The 18,526-nt window shown below is 44.4% G+C and overlaps 1 protein-coding gene across 1 annotated transcript in view; it reads right to left on the bottom strand.

The window, feature by feature from the left end:
* The window catches only part of LOC126249415 (translation initiation factor IF-2-like), a 134,563-nt gene that overhangs the window by 18,737 nt on the left and 97,300 nt on the right, over window positions 1-18,526 (bottom strand). The window contains exon 3 of the mRNA XM_049951069.1: window positions 1,452-1,631. Within this exon, the coding sequence (XP_049807026.1) occupies window positions 1,452-1,631 (180 nt within the window). The remainder of the gene's footprint in view (window positions 1-1,451; window positions 1,632-18,526) is intronic.

The raw sequence follows: 18,526 nt of genomic DNA, 5'->3' as shown, positions 1-18,526 counted from the left end.
ACTACTTAAACCTAACATCCATGCCCGAGGCAGGGTTCGAACATGCGACCGTAGCGGTCGGCTCAGTTCCAGACTGAAGCGCCTAGAACCGCTCGGCCACACCGGCCGGCTCAGACGCAGCCTGCTAATTTGTTACCGGTAGGATCGAACAACACGTAAGTGTTACAGAGATACTTCGGGAACTCAAATAGGAATCCCTGAAGAGAAGGAGACATTCTTTTCGAGGAAAACTATTGAGAAAATTAAGAGAACCGGCATTTTAAGTTGGCTGCCGAATGATTCTGCTGCTACCAACATAAATTGCGCGTAAGGAGTACGAAGATAAGATATGAGAAATTAGGGCTCATATGAAGGCATATAGACAGTCGTTTTCGCGTCGTTCTATTTGCGAGTGGAACAGAAGTGTACATTATTAGTAGTGGTACAGGGTACCCCTCGCCACGCACCGTACGGTGGCTTGCGTAGTACCTATGTAGATGTAAGTATAGAAGCTTCTGAAATGTGTAGCTACGGAAGAATACAAAAGAGCTTTATGATTCGAACTTGGCTAACAGGACGGGATAGATTAGTATGATATGGAAGATAATGTGTGTGTGGGGGGGGGGGGGGAAGGGGAGGGGGGGAAACTGTACAGGGAGACATCGACTTCAACACAGTAAACAGGTTCAAACAGATGTAGGATGTAGTGTTTACGTCCCATACAAAATACTTTCAAAAAATATACTGGTATGCAGGGTCCCTTCAGGGATTACCCTGGCACAAGTCCTTCCTCACTCCAAATTCCCATTCACGCCTCATCCCATTTCGTATTCCCCCTAACTCGATACCATTGCAGAGGCTCTCCAACTGTATTCAAATAGCATCTCAAGCTCGAACGAAACAGGGGATCTTGCCTGAAACCCTGGCACAGGTCCTTCTAATGAAATGAGACTGCATGGTTCCACATTGAGGAGGGAGGCATGCTAGGGTAGTCTGTGCAGTTGTACAAAGCCACTGAGACAGGGTGGCATAGTGGTTAGCTCATCTGTCTACTTAGCGGAAGACCCAGATTCGAATCCCAGCCTTGCCACAAATTTTTATTCGTCGCTTCAGTCTGCATATATACATCACAGATGTTTGACACTTGAAAAGGTCTCTGAAACCATACGGAAGAGCTACCTTCTTTGTGTGGTAACAACTTGACAGCTGATGGGACAGCTGCGAAATTCAAGCCTACACAACGAGATGTCTACAGCAGAGAAAACAGTACTCGTAAATGCATTTCAGTCTGGACTCTGCCGAGAGGTTAGACCGGAGGCAGCCTTTGCATACCCCAGCGCTGCAATTCTAATGCTGTTAAGCCTATGCTACTACGTTTCCTAGAAAACGGAAGAAGTTCCTATCTCTTGAATCATCGACTCGGACGTGACCAGCTGCCCAGGGCACTGCTACGATCATTGCAAGCGGCTGACAAAGGCGGGCATGAAAAGTAGGCGGCAGCGCGCTGGGGTGCGCCGGCGGCGGCCCGGCTAGAAATCGCTGGCCTGGAGAATGTGGCGGCGCGCTTGTTCGTAATGAGTGGAGTGGAGTGGAGCTGGGGCAGCCGGGCGCCCGGGGCGGCTGCCATATTGATTTACACTGGACGCGCCCACCTGCGCAAAAAGCGGCGTTACTGCGCGGCCACCTCCTCCACCTCCGCAGCTCGCAGTAGGCCTCTGCCACAGCGACATGACAGCCTCGCTGCGTCGTGCGAGCGACTGCTGCGCACCGAGCGACCCTTGAGTTCATAACGAGAGGCGCTACGCCAAGGTCGTACCGAGGGGGTGGAGAGACAGCCTCCCGCCAAGAGCGCAAAAATTCACAGGAAAAAAAAAGACTTTTTAAGAATGGGGCGAGAGCGGTACACGAATTCTCCTACCGCTCGTGTTCCTATCTTCTGCTTACAATAAGACTGTAGACGCACGCTGTTTTCCAGGCGTCATTTCGTTCGATTAACACAGTACAGGAGCGACTGCTACTGCAAATGCGTCCATTGCTAACACGGTTTCTGTGAGAACAGTGCGCCTGGTTCTCACAGCTGCTGTCTACACACTTAGCTCGTGTTCAACAACAGGGTTCTTGCTGCAACTACGAAACTATATTTTTAGATCTCAAAAGTCGGCGAGCAGGTGATCAAACAAAACAAAACAAATGCTGTTTCGCCGAAGGCTTCCGATGTTTTCCGATTTCTGCCGACTGAGGACCGGGGCGACGCGAGGTCGGAGGAAGCAAACAGAAAAAGTGTGGGAGAAGATGTGTCATTCACTTGCCACTGCACATAATAATATAAGGGGTAGTCAGTAAGTAAACTGTTATTATTTCAAAAGTGATAGCCATAACTGTTAATATATTTATCCCACTGTGAGACAAAACGGTAAACTGTATGGGGGATGCGTAAGAGCTTCCCAGCGAAACTTCTGCGGCGCTGTCGAAACAACCTGCCAAGAAAATGCACGCTCACACGTTGCCAAGAAGTTTCGCTGGGAAGCCCTCACATATTGTTAATAGAGTCCCGATCTTTCGATATGCGATTTCCATATTTTTTTGAGCCCTGAAGCAAAATATTCGTGGCCGTCGATTTGCTTCGGACGAAATGGTGCACGCCAAGGTACAATCACGATTTCGCAGGCAATCGCAATCCCTTTTCCACGAAGGCATTGAACGTCTTGTCTCACAGTCGAAAAGATTTATTAAAAGTTACGGTGATTACTACTGAAACAATGAACAACTTACTTTTTTTCATCTGGCTCGTTTTCGTTTGGCTGCCGCTTATACTTTCGCAGCTCCCCAAGTTTCGTTTGGTACAGTCTGCTGTGTAAATAAAAAGGAATTGAAGAAGAATCTTTCTATGGCAGATTGTCAATATTATAGGAGTTGTTAGCCGTTGTACCTATAGACAAACTGTATTTTCAAACAAGTTAAACCATTGTATTCCTCAAGCATCTGCTGTCTTAAGACCACTGGAAGTAGGACTTGCTTATATATTACGTTTTTGTTGTTATTCTAGCACGTATGAACTCTTCATCATTCCTTGAAAGACACGCTGCTGATTTTGGATTTAAATACAGCTGAGATATTGATACAGCGGGGCTACTTAGCAAAATAGCTACTTTAACGCTCCATGTGAAGGAGATGATGAGCATTAACATGGCTTACCATTTTGATATTTTCAAAGAATCTTGCAAATACTATTTCAGGAAACTGGTGATGATTGGAAATTTGTGGTAAGTTCCTATTGGACTAAACTGCCGAGGTCATGGTCCCCTAGGCTTACACACTACTTAATCTAACTTAAACAAATTTGCGCTAAGGACAACACACACACACACACACACACACACACACACACACACACACACACACCAATGTTCAAGGGAGGACTCGAACCTCCGACGGGGGGAGCCTCGCGATCCGTGGCAAGGCACCTAAGACCGCGCGGCTACCTCGCGCGGCTTGGTGATGATAAAAGGGTAATGAAGGCCGAACATTGGTGAAAGACGACTGCCACATTTAGCTGTCTTGTCGGCAGACTACGATACAGCTGCTACACGTAATAGTCAATGAGTTTGCTATCTTCAAAGTAAGCAAATGCAAGTACAATTATAATAAAAAACACTCCGAGTAATCCTATGACTCAGTGGGTACACCTACACTGTTCCAAATTTTAGAGAAGATGAGTTTGGATAGAAAAACCAATGAAAACCCTATGAACTAATAATCAGACCTTAAGCTACACGACATCCAAGGTCAAGTTCAGAGGGAAGTTTTAAGAGTCCTGTAAGATCAAATCCAGAGCTAGACGTAAAGGTAGATTCTCCCCTTTGATCTTTAACTGTGTCCTCAATAAGGTGATCAGGCAATGGCTACTAGAAATGAAAGGAGTGAGTCAGTGGAATACGGTTGCGATTGAAGACAGAGGGCCGCGCGGGATTAGCCGAGCGGTCTTGGGCGCTGCAGTCATGGACTGTGTGGCTGGTCCCGACGGAGGTTCGAGTCCTCCCTCGGGCATGGGTGTGTGTGTTTGTCCTTAGGATAATTTAGGTTAAGTAGTGTGTAAGCTTAGGGACTGATGACCTTAGCAGTTAAGTCCTACAAGATTTATTTAAAAAAAAAAAAGAGAGAGAGAGAGAGAGGAATACGGTAGGCTGTCTGGCATTCGCAGATAATATTGTGACAAATAACAATTTACTGCCAAAAGTAGACTAACTGGCATAAAATACACACTGTTAATAAAATACGGATGTAGTTGCAAAGTGTTTGTATCTCTAGAAACATAGTGCGAACGTAGAATTGCACGGCACAACTCTTAAACGACTCTAGGAAAAAACGCCAGTGGTTGCGGATTACAAATGGGGAAGATTTACTAAGTCCGAAATGGTTAGAACCAACATTTCCTCTTCCGGTTGTAAAACGTCATCTCATGCCATATCGTGCTGGGATATTTGTCATTTTCTGGTGTATTGTAACTAACTGTTTTTGACTAACTCCAGTAAGTATATTGCACTAGCTTACAAACGGAGAATCCAGGTAAAAGACATGCTGGAGTTAACGTCCCAGCGACATCACGCTCGTTGGAGATTGCAGTTGTAAGAAGAAACGGTGCTTGTATATTCCAATAGTTAGAGGTCTGCGCGGATGCGGATATCCGCGTTATTTGTTACTTGGCGGATGAAATCGCGACCGGCGCGGATATCCGCGGGTCATCTGCGGATAATGAGCAACTTGCCCAGTACGTATGTTGCAATGTTAGTTGAAAACTTCAATTCTGTTGACATTCTTGGAATCTTGCAGGGCCCGGGTAGAGTGGATGTCTATTGTTCAAAAAATGGTTCAAATGGCTCTGAGCACTATGGGACTCAACTGCTGAGGTCATTAGTCCCCTAGAACTTAGAACTAGTTAAACCTAACTAACCTAAGGACATCACAAACATCCATGCCCTAGGCAGGATTCGAACCTGCGACCGTAGCGGTCTTGCGGTTCCAGACTGCAGCGCCTTTAACCGCACGGCCACTTCGGCCGGCTGATGTCTATTGTCCTTACCCCCTGGCTACGACCGGCGTTGCTATACCCAAGAGACCTGCGCCTAATCCGTTTCCGCGACCGTGTCTTTTGTGTGGCCTGTGAAGTGCTCTCTCGGTGGCATACCTGCCCACTGTCTACCAGACAGGTGCCCGTGGCAATTTTCCGCTGCCTTCAGTTAGCGCTTTGTAGTGAACGAGTGACAACGTGCATTGTAGCAAATATCAGTGAGAGTTCTTTCTTCAAATGAACACCATATCGAAGGATACAATTTGGTGTAAGGTGGAAAAAGGTGATTTTTCATTAGTGAGGGAAAACAAATTGAAATCGCCAATTTGGAAAAAATTCGCATACGTATTTGATGGCAACGAAAAGATAATAGATATAGTGGCTTGTTTTGCATGTAAAAAAGTATATTCCTACACTGGACACAAAAGTGAAACTTCAAATTTGCTAAAACATTCGTGCATAATTACTTATATAAATACCAAGAGAGACGTGAAAGTTCCTGAAGTTCCGCCAAATTTGAAGACAGCCGCGACAGAAAATCTTATCAATCTTGTCAGCAACGACATTTTACCATTCGAAGTTGCGTGTGGATCTGGGTTTCTCGAGACGGCACAATTTCTTATTGATGTGGGGGCCAAGTACGGTGCAGTGAGTGCTAAGGAACTGCTACCTTATCCAACCACTCCTAATTTCTATAACCACTGATTTTGTTGTCACTCTTCGGAAGACGAGTTATTTCTTCCAGACAACGTCAATTATTGCTGGCAGTTTAACTTTTTCACAGGTGCGCCAGCGTTTTGCAGTATAGGACTAAAACTGTAAATATTTTCACCTGGAAATGACGAGGACTGAACGCGTAAGCTATAATATAATCATCAGCTGACATGAATGGCTTCAAAATTTGACACATCCAAGCAGTGAGTACAAAAAAACTGTCGGTAAATGATGCAATGTGCTAGTAACAGTTTAAAACCATCGTCATTTTCAGCTGCCTTGGCACAAGAGCAGCCAAATATAATTGTTTCTATACACGTATTTTCATCATTTAATACTATTACATTGAATTTTATTTTTTTAAATAGCGTTTCCAATCTCACGAGATCTGAGCCGCTACTGTGTGTGTTCCGGAGCGCCAATGCTTTCCTGTTTGGAATGGTCTGCTTTAGAGTAGGCACAGAGCATTTCCTGTGATTTAAGAAGTCAAAAGTAGTTAAGTTGTCGCAGAAATGGCACCCTAACAATAACTATGTCATTACATACCATAATTCTAAGTACTACTGTCTATTACTATTAATTACTCATTCAAAACTTAAAAATATGCGGATGCGGATAAGGAACTTGTGGATGCGGATTAATTGCTGCGGATGCGGTTGCGGATTAGGACCTTGCGGATGCGGTGCGGATGCGGATTGCACTTTTCTTATCCGCGCAGACCTCTACCAATAGTATTATCCACTACGGCTGAAGCTGAGAAAAGGCATCCTTCAAACGGCAACACTAATATAATAGAGCGGCAGTCTGCCGAATATCGCAGTGCCTTAAGTGTAATCCAGAGGTGAAAAGGACAACAAAAAAAATTTTTTTGGATTGAAGTCTTTGTGGGCGCATTTCACTGCCTCCATAACGGCTGATAACACGCGAAGATTTCACAACAAAAATATTATTCGTGTTTAACGTTCTTTGGACTACTTCATTGGCTACGGATTGTCGTAGGATGGAGAAAGAAATTGGCCTTGTCCTGTTTAAAAAGAAAAAGAAAAATCCTGGCATTGGCTTAAGTGATTTAGGGAAGCCATGGAAAATCCAAACCTTTATGAAGGGAAAGTGAACCACGGACTTCCTGAATGCGAATGCCCTGTGTTACCACAGTGACACATAGCTCGCTGAAAAATGAGCTTTTAAGAAGAACTTTACTGCTGGCTACAGCCTGCTATATAGAACGCGGGAGACGTGACTTGGGGTGTAATGGAAAACCGAAGACTTGAGGTTTTATTGAAGGGGAACGAAACCTCAAGAGTGAGGAGCTTTCACACTCCTCCGAGCAAGTTAGTCCTGGATGTCCGGCGACTGTAATGTCAGTCATAATCTGTTTTCAGTCATAATATCTTTTTCATTCCATTTCACTTTTTGATATTCGTTATGTACAGCAGTGTTTTTCCGATTTTCTTGGTTCAGAAAAAAAGTAGACTCACATTCGGCATAAAAGATTCATGTATATCAGTTTGCACATTATGTCAAACAATATCTTTGAAGGTGCAGACGAAAACTACGAGGATAGTTTGAAAAGTTCACGGAATAAACACCAGTTGTCAGCACTAGCGCAACGAGGTTCCGCGTAATAACAGAGCATCCTTTACTGGTAAGCCGGCCGCGGTGGTCTCGCGGTTCTAGGCGCGCAGTCCGGAACCGTGCGATTGCTACGGTCGCAGGTTCGAATCCTGCCTCGGCCATGGATGTGTGTGATGTCCTTAGGTTAGTTAGGTTTAAGTAGTTCTAAGTTCTAGGGGACTGATGACCACAGCAGTTGAGTCCCATAGTGCTCAGAGCCATTTGAGCCTTTACTGGTAAACACGAGAGGCGTCTGTGTTCTGAAAAGATATCTGTGGTGCGGACGTCTCTCTGTTGTTGTTCCCATGTAGTAATTTGTGAAGACCGAAAAAAAAAATCGAGATTTGGACAGTGATTATGTACTTTGTAAAGAGAGGTATGAAAGTAAAGGAAAGCCATGCCTACGTTTAGAACATACTGGGGTCTCTGCAGTTTTATACTCACCTATTTCAAAATGAATAAACGAGTTCAAATTTCATCAGAACAGTTTAGATGATGATCCGCTTAATTGTCGGCCAATATGTGCCACTAGCCCATAAATTACTCAAAAGTACATAAGGGGTCATGAAGATCGCCAACTGAGAGTGCGAGAAATTTGCTGAAGCGGTGGAGACGTCATCTGAAAGGACATATCACATTTTAACAGAGGAACTGGATATGAAAAAGTGACCTGCTACATGGTTGCCGCGACTTTTAACGCAGGATCAGAAATGCATCAGATTGGAAATGCCCGAACAATATGTGACCCGTTTTCAGAGCAACCAACAAGGTTTTTTTGTGCCGGTTTGTGTTGACAGATGAAACTTGGGTACACTAGTATACCAAAGAGACAAAACAATATTCAAACCAATGTAAACATGTTGATTCACCACCACCAAAGAAACCAAAGGCAGCACGCTCGGCCGGGAAGGTCTTGGCGCCAGTTTTCTGGGATGCAAAAGGGAATCTGCTGATAGACTTTCTTCCCACTGGTCAAACAATTATGTGACAATATTACGCTAACCTCATGGACCAACAACAGCGAAAAGTACGTGAAAAAATGTCACGATTGATAAGGAAAAAGTCGTCTTTCATCAAGACAATGCGCGCTCACAGAAGTGTCGTTACCATGCAAAAATACACGAAATAAAATATGAATTGTTGCCACACAGCCGGCCACGGTGGTCTAGCGGTTCTAGGCGCTCAGTCCGGAACCGCGCGACTGCTACGGTCGCAGGTTCGAATCCTGCCTCGGGCATGGATGTGTGTGATGTCCTTAGGTTAGTTAGGTTTAAGTAGTTCTAAGTTCTAGGGGACTGATGACCACATATGTTGAGTCCCATAGTGCTCAGAGCCATTTGAACCATTTGATTTTGTTGCCACACACGCCTTATTCACCTGATTTAGCTCTTTCAGAGTTCCGACTCTTCCCCAAGCTCGAAGCTTTCATCGGTGGACGGAGATTCTCTTCAAACGAAGAACTGACAGAGGAAATTGACGGGCATTTTACAGACCTAGAGGAATCTAATTTTCGAGATGGAATCATGGCACTGGACAACGCTGGAGTAAGTGCATTAGCGTACATGGAGACTGCTTTGAAAAATAAAAAAAAGACTTTTCACTTTCTATTTCATTCTGAGAACTTTTCAAACCATCCTCGTATGAGAAGGGCGTATAGATCCCCCAGACGGCATTTTGTAGTGTTCGAGACCGCATTTCGTCCAGACGGTGTGAAGTGTTGGCTCACAGCAGTGTCGCATCCTCCAGCACTGGAAATATGAACTGCTGTCTGATGCGGCAGACCTCTACATTTTAGTCATCTAGAAATAACGAGAATAATCTACTTGCAGGGTTACAGATGACTTTCAGTCCTCTAAAAATACTCAGATCAGCAGAAATACGTGGACCATATGCTTGTCTGGTAATTTCATCGTCTGCCGTGAAATATGATTTCTTATGTAATATCTTACAGCTTGTCTATAGTACATTTATATGTAGGAGTGAAAATGAAAGAGCAGTTACCTCAACGCGTATAGCATTACCAGCATAATTCCGTTAACGAACAGGAACTGTCAGTAAAAAATAATTAACTGTCCTTCCGAAAAGAGGAAAACAATGAAAGACGGCAGAAAAAAAGGCATCACGCATAGAGAATACTGGACCTAAAAATACAGTCAGCAAGAAAAAGAAATGCAATTTTATCTATAATTAGAAAAAAGTATAGAAGATTCGACATACGAGAGACAGGGATGCTATCAGGAAGAGTGGCCTTGCAATTTACAGCAGAGGAACATCATGGCAAAGTACGTAAACCATCGTAGATATACAACCACCCCGGTCGTTGTCAACGGGGCATCTAACAAAAACAAGAATGTCAGGAAATTGCAATACAGTAGCACATCCAAGAGTACCCCCAGTACTGTGCAAGTTTCTCCCTCACAGTTTCACGAACCTGGAGGAATATATACCCACTATGCAATACACAACCCTTCTGTGATAAAGTCCACAGGGCGTTCCGTTCGTCCACCAGCGTGGCCGATAACTACTGGATGGTCGTCGGTGGATATGGATGTGCTGCAGTACGTCTTCCCAACGCATACCACACGGGATCGATGCGATTTAAGCCGGGGAAACGAACAGGCCAGTCCATTCGCCGAATCCCTCTCGTTCCAAGAGCTCCTCCACCTGCGCTATTCGATGCGGTTGAGGATTTTATCCATAAGAATGAACTAAGTGGCGAAAGCACCCCTGAAAATACGCACATGAGGAAGGAGTACAGTGTCATAATAATGTTGAAAGGTGAGTGTACCGTATTCAAAGATTTGGAAGTCAGCATGCCCATCCATCATTGAGCCTCCTCTCACCATAACACCTGGACCACCAAAACGATCATATTCGAAAACGTTCCTGGGCACATCACGTGTTTCCACCTCTCGGCATATGAGAGTACGTCCAGAGTCACAACCTATACTGAATTTCCCCTCATCCCAGAAGATCACACGACCCCACTCCTGTCGGTCCAGTCCCTAAGCTCTTGGCATCATAGCAAACTGTGTCGACGATGTGCAGGTGTCGACGGAACACAGTGTATTGGTCGTTGGGCGAAGAGATCACCCTCATGCAGCCGCCCTGTCACTGTGGAAAGTGAGATCTCGTGACTTACTGTCCTGTTAAATGTGGTTGCAATTGCACCTGCTGTTTGAAGTGGGTCACTTCCTACCTGTTGCACAATGTAACGGTTATCTGAAGCTGTAGTTGCCCGTGGTCGACCAATTCTCCTTCTGACCCCCCATGCACTCCGTCTTCAGGCCACGAGTGGCCTACCGGGACCATCCGACCGCCGTGTCATCCTCAGAGGAGGATGCGGATAGGAGGGGCGTGGGGTCAGCACACCGCTCTCTCGGTCGTTATGATGGTATTCTTGACCGAAGCCGCTACTATTCGGTCGAGTAGCTCCTCAATTGGCATCACGAGGCTTAGTGCAGCCCGAAAAATGGCAACAGCGCATGGCAGCTGGATGGTCACCCATCCAAGTGCCGGCCACGCCCAACAACGCTTAACTTCGGTGATTTCACGGGAACCGGTGTATCCACTGCGGCAAGACCGCATGCGCGCGAAACAATGTTGTTATACTATTCACACTTCGTCCTTCTTCCAGTTTACTGATAATTCCTCCCCGTGTGATCTCATCCAGTCCGTGCCGTGCTGTAATGAAGAACACAACCTTAGGGCACCATAGCTGCTCGGTGATCGACACTCACTGCCTTTTCCCGTTTCTTCAACTGTCTCGTGGGGTGGAGGGCCAGCCCTATTTGGCGCTACAGTAATTCTGGCCTAACGCCATGTGAGTCCTATTTCCCGTTCACGGATGGGAGACCTCTGCGACATGCTCCCGCTCTTTCATGCACTTCCACCGAATTCTTAATATGTTATGTTACCTGCAGAGCAGTGTGCATCTATGCACGAAGGGCGTTGTTTTTTTTTCACTTCTGTTTAGCGAGTGTTTTTTTATTTATTTTTTTTTTTATTTTTATTGGTAGGTTAGGGTATCTTCTGCTTCTGTTACAGTGACCAACATCTTTTGTAAAAATAATAAATTTGTGGATGACTGTTTCTTCCACTTCCATATCGAATGTGGGGTCAGTTAAGAAGCTGTGTACATTCGCTAGTACATAGTACACCTCGGAAGGTTTGCACTTTTATCGCATTCTTACAAGCAGGAGTAGGAACTCTCTCCTCTAGTTATGTTGTCACTTTTCTGAAAATTTTTCAGTGTTTTCCAACCTTTCTGTGCTTCAGATACTGGCTTAGGCAGTCCAGCTTTCTGACCTGTTGGTGTTTAATGAGGCTACTGCGGCAATTCCATCTGCTGTTATAGTAATCTGGGAACCAACAGAACAGTTACAAAGCCCGCCTCTTTTATATTATGGTCTTGAGCATGGGTAGTAGTTCTCTTCCGACGCGAGGTTTCATGACCTTCTATGACGTACATTCTTCAGTTACTCGGGTTATCGCATCTAGTATTATGTTTTAAACCTGTTCTAAAATGGCTCTGAGCACTATGGGACTCAACATCTTAGGTCATAAGTCCCCTAGAACTTAGAATTACTTAAACCTAACTAACCTAAGGACAGCACATACACCCATGCCCGAGGCAGGATTCGAACCTGCGACCGTAGCAGTCCCGCGGTTCCGGACTGCAGCCCCAGAACCGCTAGACCACCGCGGCCGGCCAAACCTGTTCTAGTTGTGCAATGCCATTTATCCCTTATGGTTGTAGAAGACTTCTGGAGAGTAAACCTTAATAATTCCAGACGTCGATGGACTTTGTTTTAATTTTTTAGGTTGATGAATGTTCTCTTCAGTTAGTGAGGTAGTGATATTGACACGGATAGTTGACGAATTGGGCATATCTTCGCTTCAGATGTTGTCTCCTGCCCATGATACGCTAAGGTGAGCATATATTGTCATCTAAAATAAACAGTGGTCTAATATAGACTATCCTCGGTGGATAGTGAAGGTGGGTACATTATAGCTTTTTCTGATGCATTTTGGTTCTTGTTCTAAGTATCTATCGTGTATTATGCCATTTCTGTTGTTGACAACGTCCCCAGGTGATAATGGTCTCACCCATTAATATGGCCAGCCGCTGTGGCCGAGCGGTTCTAGGAGCTTCAGTCCGGAACCGCGCTGCTGCTACGGTCACAGGTTCGAATCCTACCTCGCGCAAGGATGTGTGTGATGTCCTTAGGTTAGTTAAGTTTAAGTAGTTCTAAGTCTAGGGGACTCATGACCTCAGATGTTAAGTCCCATAGTGCTTAGAGGCATTTGAACCATTTTGAACCCATTAAAATGTTCTCGCCCAAGCTATTTACATATTGCAAGAATTCCTTTGACGCCCCTTATTAAGAGATAATTTATATGTAAATGAGAGGGCGTGCTGAAAAAGGAACACCTCTGAATTTTTATGTGAAAACTAATACACCTTTTTAAATAAAATAAACGTTACTGACATTCTACATATTTATTCTTCATGTCTACATAGTTATTTCTCAGCGTAGTCACCCTGGCGAAGAACATATTTCCACTTTCTTGATACCATCAATGTAGAACGTCCGATTTTGTTGGCGGAGCCAAGGCCACGCCTCTGCTGCACCGCTTCGTCACTGTAACAGTGAAGTCCTCGAAGGTGTTCTTTCATCGGATGGAGCCAATCCAGGACTGTTTGGAGGACGATCGATGACAGTGAAACCAAGGCGTCGGATTGTTGCAGACGTCGAAGTGCTCGTGTATGGTCTCGCATTGTCATGCTGAAGGTAAGGGTGCTTCATGTGTGGACGAACTCTTCTAATTCGAAACTTGATTGCAGCACACTGTTTCTCTCGCAACGACATAGTTACGTTACGCACCGCCGCATTACACGCTACAATTCGGAGCCCTCTAGCGGCAGCGGAATAGCAATGATGTAGAATGTTTTATTTAAAAAGCTTTAAGAGTTTTCACATACAAAATTCGGGTCATTAATTTTCAGCGCGCCCTCATAAGTACGAAACTTGCTAGTTGCACTTCTTATTCAAATATAGTGGCCTGAACGTCTGAGTGAGTATGACGGACCTCAGTTAATTTTACCGGTGTTCCTCTATTGTGAAACATTGCGTCTTTTGCAGAGCTAAGCGTCATTTTTGATATGTCTTTTCTCTGGCACACTGAGTGTCCCTGATTTCATTTGTCTTCTTGGTGGAAATTGAGTCTGTTACCGACCGGCAGTGGGACTTTGCATAGAATTTCTTCGTAAGATCGTTTTCTACCTCTATAGCTTTTTCTACTGATCAACTATGTTGCTAGTACTTCAAGGAAGACGTCTACCTGTACGAACTTGTCGTCTGGGGCTGCGTCTGGGTTAGTTATTGCCGGCTTGTGTATACAGGGTGTTTCAAAAGTGATGGTCAATATTCAGGGATATGACAGGGATGATCATTCTAAACAAAAAAGTCAAGTAAACATGGGTTCTAAAACGTATACTTTAAGAGCTATGAGCAATTCTTGATCTTCGATACTGTGTAATGAATATCTTCTACGCAGTTTGCTTTCCATGTTTCAGGAAGTGGCAGTATGGGCCAAGACAAGAAGAAAATGTCCAGTAAACATGTGCTCCAAAATGTATACCTTAGAAGTTATGAGCACTTGTTCGTTAGAAGAGTTGTATTTCAAAGTAGTGAAGATGAACAAGTTCTCATAGCTCTTAAAGTATGCGTTTTAGACCACATGTGTACTGGACTTTTTTGTTTTGTTTTGGTCAGTACTACCACTTTTCAAAATCTGGAATGCAAAGAGCTTGCAGCCGGCCGGAGTGGCCGTGCGGTTCTAGGCGCTACAGTCTGGAGCCGAGCGACCGCTACGGACGCAGGTTCGAATCCTGCCTCGGGCATGGATGTGTGTGATGGTTAGGTTTAATTAGTTCTAAGTTCTCGGCGACTGATGACCTCAGAAGTTAAGTCGCATAGTGCTCAGAGTCATTTGAACCAAAGAGCTTGCGGTAGAAGAGATTTGTTTGAGAGTATTGAAGATCAAGAATTGCTCGTAGCCCTCAAGGTATGCGTTTTAGAGCCCATGTTTACCTGACTTTTTTCTTTCGAATGATCATTCCTGTCATATCCCTGCATATTGGCCATCACTTCTGAAACTTCACAGGTGCAACATTTTCTAGTTGTATTGACCTCTTTGAGCATGTTATCTGCCTTTTCGTCGCACGCGCTGGTGTCGTAATTCCCAGTGCACGTTTAACGAGTGACTGTAGACTAAAAAATGAAGCCTTTGAACGTCGCGCCGGTTGAGGAGGTTTCCAGTGGTACAGCGCTGCAGTCCGTTTCCTGCATGCTACTACCGACCAACATCAACTAAGGCTGCCAAATGGCACAAGTGCAGTTTTATTTCTCCAGTAGCCGCGCGGTCTAAGGCGTCTTGTCACAGTCCGTGCGGCTTCCCCCCGTCGGAGGTTCGAGACCTCCCTCGGGCATGGGTGTGTGTGTGTGTGTTGTCCTTAGCGTAAGTTAGTTTAAGTTAGTTGTCCTTAGCGTAAGTTAGTTTAAGTTAGATTAAGTATTGTGTAATCTTAGGGACAGATGACCGCAGCATTTTGGTCCCACAAGACATTACCACACGTTTCCAAAAATTTCTCCAGTGATTCCCTGAAATCTAATGCCAATTACCAAGAGACCAGCCACTTAAAGTTTTTAATTTATTAAGCTGGAATTCCATGCAGAAACCCAATTCAACAACACTTAAGTGCCTCGTAGAGCCAGCCGTAGTGGCCGAGCGGTTCTAGGCACTACAGTCTGGAACCGCGCGACCACTATGGTCGCAGGTTCGAATCCTGCCTCGGGCATGGATGTGTGTGATGTCCTTAGGTTAGTTAGGTTTAAGTAGTTCTGTGTTCTAGGGGACTGATGACCTCAGAAGTTGAGTCCCATAGTTCTCAGAGCCATTTGAACCTTTTTTTTTTTTTGGCCTCGTAGAGGGCTCATCGAAGCACCTTCACAATGATTCACAATTATTTCAATCTCGAACAGCGCGGGGAAAAAACGAACACATATATCTTCGCGTGCGAGCTCTGATTTCCCTTATTTTGTTATGATGATCGTTTCCCTCTATGTAGGTCGACGTCAAAAGACTATAGGCCATTGGCCTATAGTTCGCATCATTTGCGATCATATTACATGTCTTATCGGTATGGGCAAATGGAAGCTACAGTATGCAGTCCTCTTAGTAAACAACTGTGTTAGCCAACATTTATTGTTTGTTCTTTCTCCTGCATGTACAGAACACAAGAAACGGTGTCCCATTTATCTTGACCATCCGAAATAACTTTTAGTCGAAAATCAAAATAAAAAAAAATATATTAAGTAAATTTAGTTTAGCTAAAAAGGGTACATTAAACAGCATGATAGCCCTTGTAACTTCGTTCATTGCCAAGATATGAAGAACAATACGTGTTTTTTAAATAGCACGCTATATTTTTCATTCAGTAGTAAATTTCCTCTTCTCAAGACCTGTTCAAGAAGGTATACTTCCTGCAGTTGACAGGAAACAAATTGAAGGAAAACGCATACCGGGAATTCAAAAAACGTGCCTTTTCTCATTTTTGGCGGTGAACCACCGTCCAGAAAGATCGACCATCTAGTGAAAGTCTTTTTATTTGACGTCTTTTCGCTGACTTGAGCGTCGATGATGATGAAATAATGATGAGAACAACACGTACACCCAGTCCCGAGCGGATAAGTTCCCCGACCCGCCGGTGATCGGGAGTTAGCAACGCTAACCGCAATTCCGCGACCTGCTGACACCGGCCGCTTAGTCAACCACCTCCACATGAGTGTCATTTCTACCTTCCACTCGTGAGTGTACACTGTATTTACACAAACCTTGAGCTGCATGATCGCTGTGCATTTTCCTTGTGTGTTAAGTTTTTGAATACTTCTTGAGGAGAGGAACTGGATTACTAAATAAATATATAGAGTTCTGCACAAATTTAATTATGTATAATAAGCTTGTTTGCGTGGCCATCATCCTTAGCAAGCACAGACACACTCATTTTGTAAATAAAAACCACCTTGTCTTGCTGCAGTGTATTTTATTCCTTCCAGAAGCGTTTCGCCTTTTACTTTAAGCCATCTTCAGTGGAATATTTACTTGACTTTTTGGCTGGTATCTGCGTTCCCTCTCATCTGATCACGTGCTGGAGGTTGCACTATAACTTCACTTATGAAGCATAAGCACATTTTCATGTTACGAACATTTTTATTCACAATTTTCATGTCCTTTGCACAAATTTCTGTGGAGCGCTATTAGTTTTCTGTTACTACGAGGGTTGACTGAAAAGTAATGCCTCCACCTTCGTAACTCTTCAACAGTTGGCAGCATTGGTATGCGGCAGGTCTGGCTTGTTCTGTAGCCTCTTTTCTACAGCTCCAGTTGGCGGGAAGCCTTAGCATTGAACGGTTGTGTTGTTACAGCATGGAACCCTGCGCAGACGGTCCGTCAATTCAATTTCAGCAGCGTGCAGTCATTGAATTCTTGACAGGATAAGGTGTCACCCCAAAGCAGATTTATCAGAGAATGGAAGCAGTTTATGGTGATTGTGTTGATGTGCGTCGTTGGGCGAGTAAGTTTAAAGATGTTGAGGCGAGAACATCTGACCTGCGTGACAAAGAGTTGGACGTCCTGAGAGAGTAGCCACCGAGTTTCACAAGCAAAATGTTTACATATTGGTTCAGGACAATCTTCGTATCACTCAAACAGAAATTGCAAGCACAATCGGCATTTCACAAGAACGTGTGGGTCGCATTATTGTTTTGCTTGGCTATCGGAAGATCTGTGCCCGATGGGTACCCCAGATGCTGGCTCCTGAAATGAAAGCGCACAGACTTGAAATTTGCCAGGAACTCCTCTCGCGTTACGAGAATGAAGACACACGAAATTTACGGGAATTAGTAGGTAACTTGTGTATGCAGATGTGGTGCCAACTACGTCCAGTGACCTACCAAGGACTCGTTGCTCCCATCCACGACCCGTCGTCGCTGTTATCCGTGCCAAAGGTGGACATACCGGCTATTAGGGAGGTGGTCATAATGTTCTGGCTGATCAGTGTATATGTTGACTTCGTCTGCTCTCGGCCCTGTTGCGATTACTGATAAGATTAAACGGAAGTCTCTAGAGAAGAAACGCGTACAGCCGGCCACAGATTTACTGTTGATACACATTTATCGAATCGTTCTGTGCAGTGCGTCAACTGATATTTTGTGCGATATCGGGACCCCATAGCAAAACATGAAAGTGTGCAACCTGCATAAATAACCAGTATTACTTTGCTTTGAAACATTTCAGAAGCTGTACGTGTCGTAGGCATAGCCTGTCAGGCACAGTTTTCACAGCGGCAGGGGATTCCCTACATCGTAGCTCCACCAATTAGAATGAAATATTCGTAAATTACACACACAAAACTTCCTCGTGTATAACTCTACATATTACTGAAAACCAAATCAAAATACCTACAGTAGTTCATGAGATTTTGACGGATTACAAACGCAATGCAAATTGGTAATGGCAGAAAACACCTTTATATGATATAAATACAAATTAACAGTTTTCAGAGTTTTTCCTTTACTTGTTCTGTAAAATCTTGCTTCTTGTCAAATTTCATGACTCTGGGTCAGCGGGAAGTACCCTATAGACTTGATGAGTGAGTCCGCGCGGATCAAAATGGCTGCATTGACTTAGAAGCTAACTTTTAAACCACCAAGGGGCCTTCGACTTTTTTTTATGTGACATAATTTTTAGCTTGATACTGTACCTCTACCAGTTCCTGACAAAAAGGGCTCTTAACAGTCGGCCAGACTGACAGACGGACGGACAAAAATGTGACCTTATCAGCGAACTCTGTCCCTCATCTCTCTCCTCGATCTTAATGTTCCCATCCGAGCAAAATCATTTCTGTCCCATTCCGTCGTTCGTTTTCGAAGTCCTTCACAGTAGCAGGAACCCGACTCTGGAGTAACCTCCCGCACTACATCACAGAACTGAATAATATCTCCAGCTTTAGAAGACAGTTAATGATATTAAAGTCCATGTACGGACTCGTTGCCCCTGTACATTCTTCTTTCCAACCATATCATG

This window comes from Schistocerca nitens, chromosome 3 (assembly GCF_023898315.1).
Source record: "Schistocerca nitens isolate TAMUIC-IGC-003100 chromosome 3, iqSchNite1.1, whole genome shotgun sequence".
Taxonomy (NCBI): Eukaryota; Metazoa; Arthropoda; class Insecta; order Orthoptera; family Acrididae; genus Schistocerca; species Schistocerca nitens.
The sequence above is the reverse complement of the archived record's forward strand: the minus strand, read 5'-3'. Positions and strand labels throughout refer to the sequence as shown.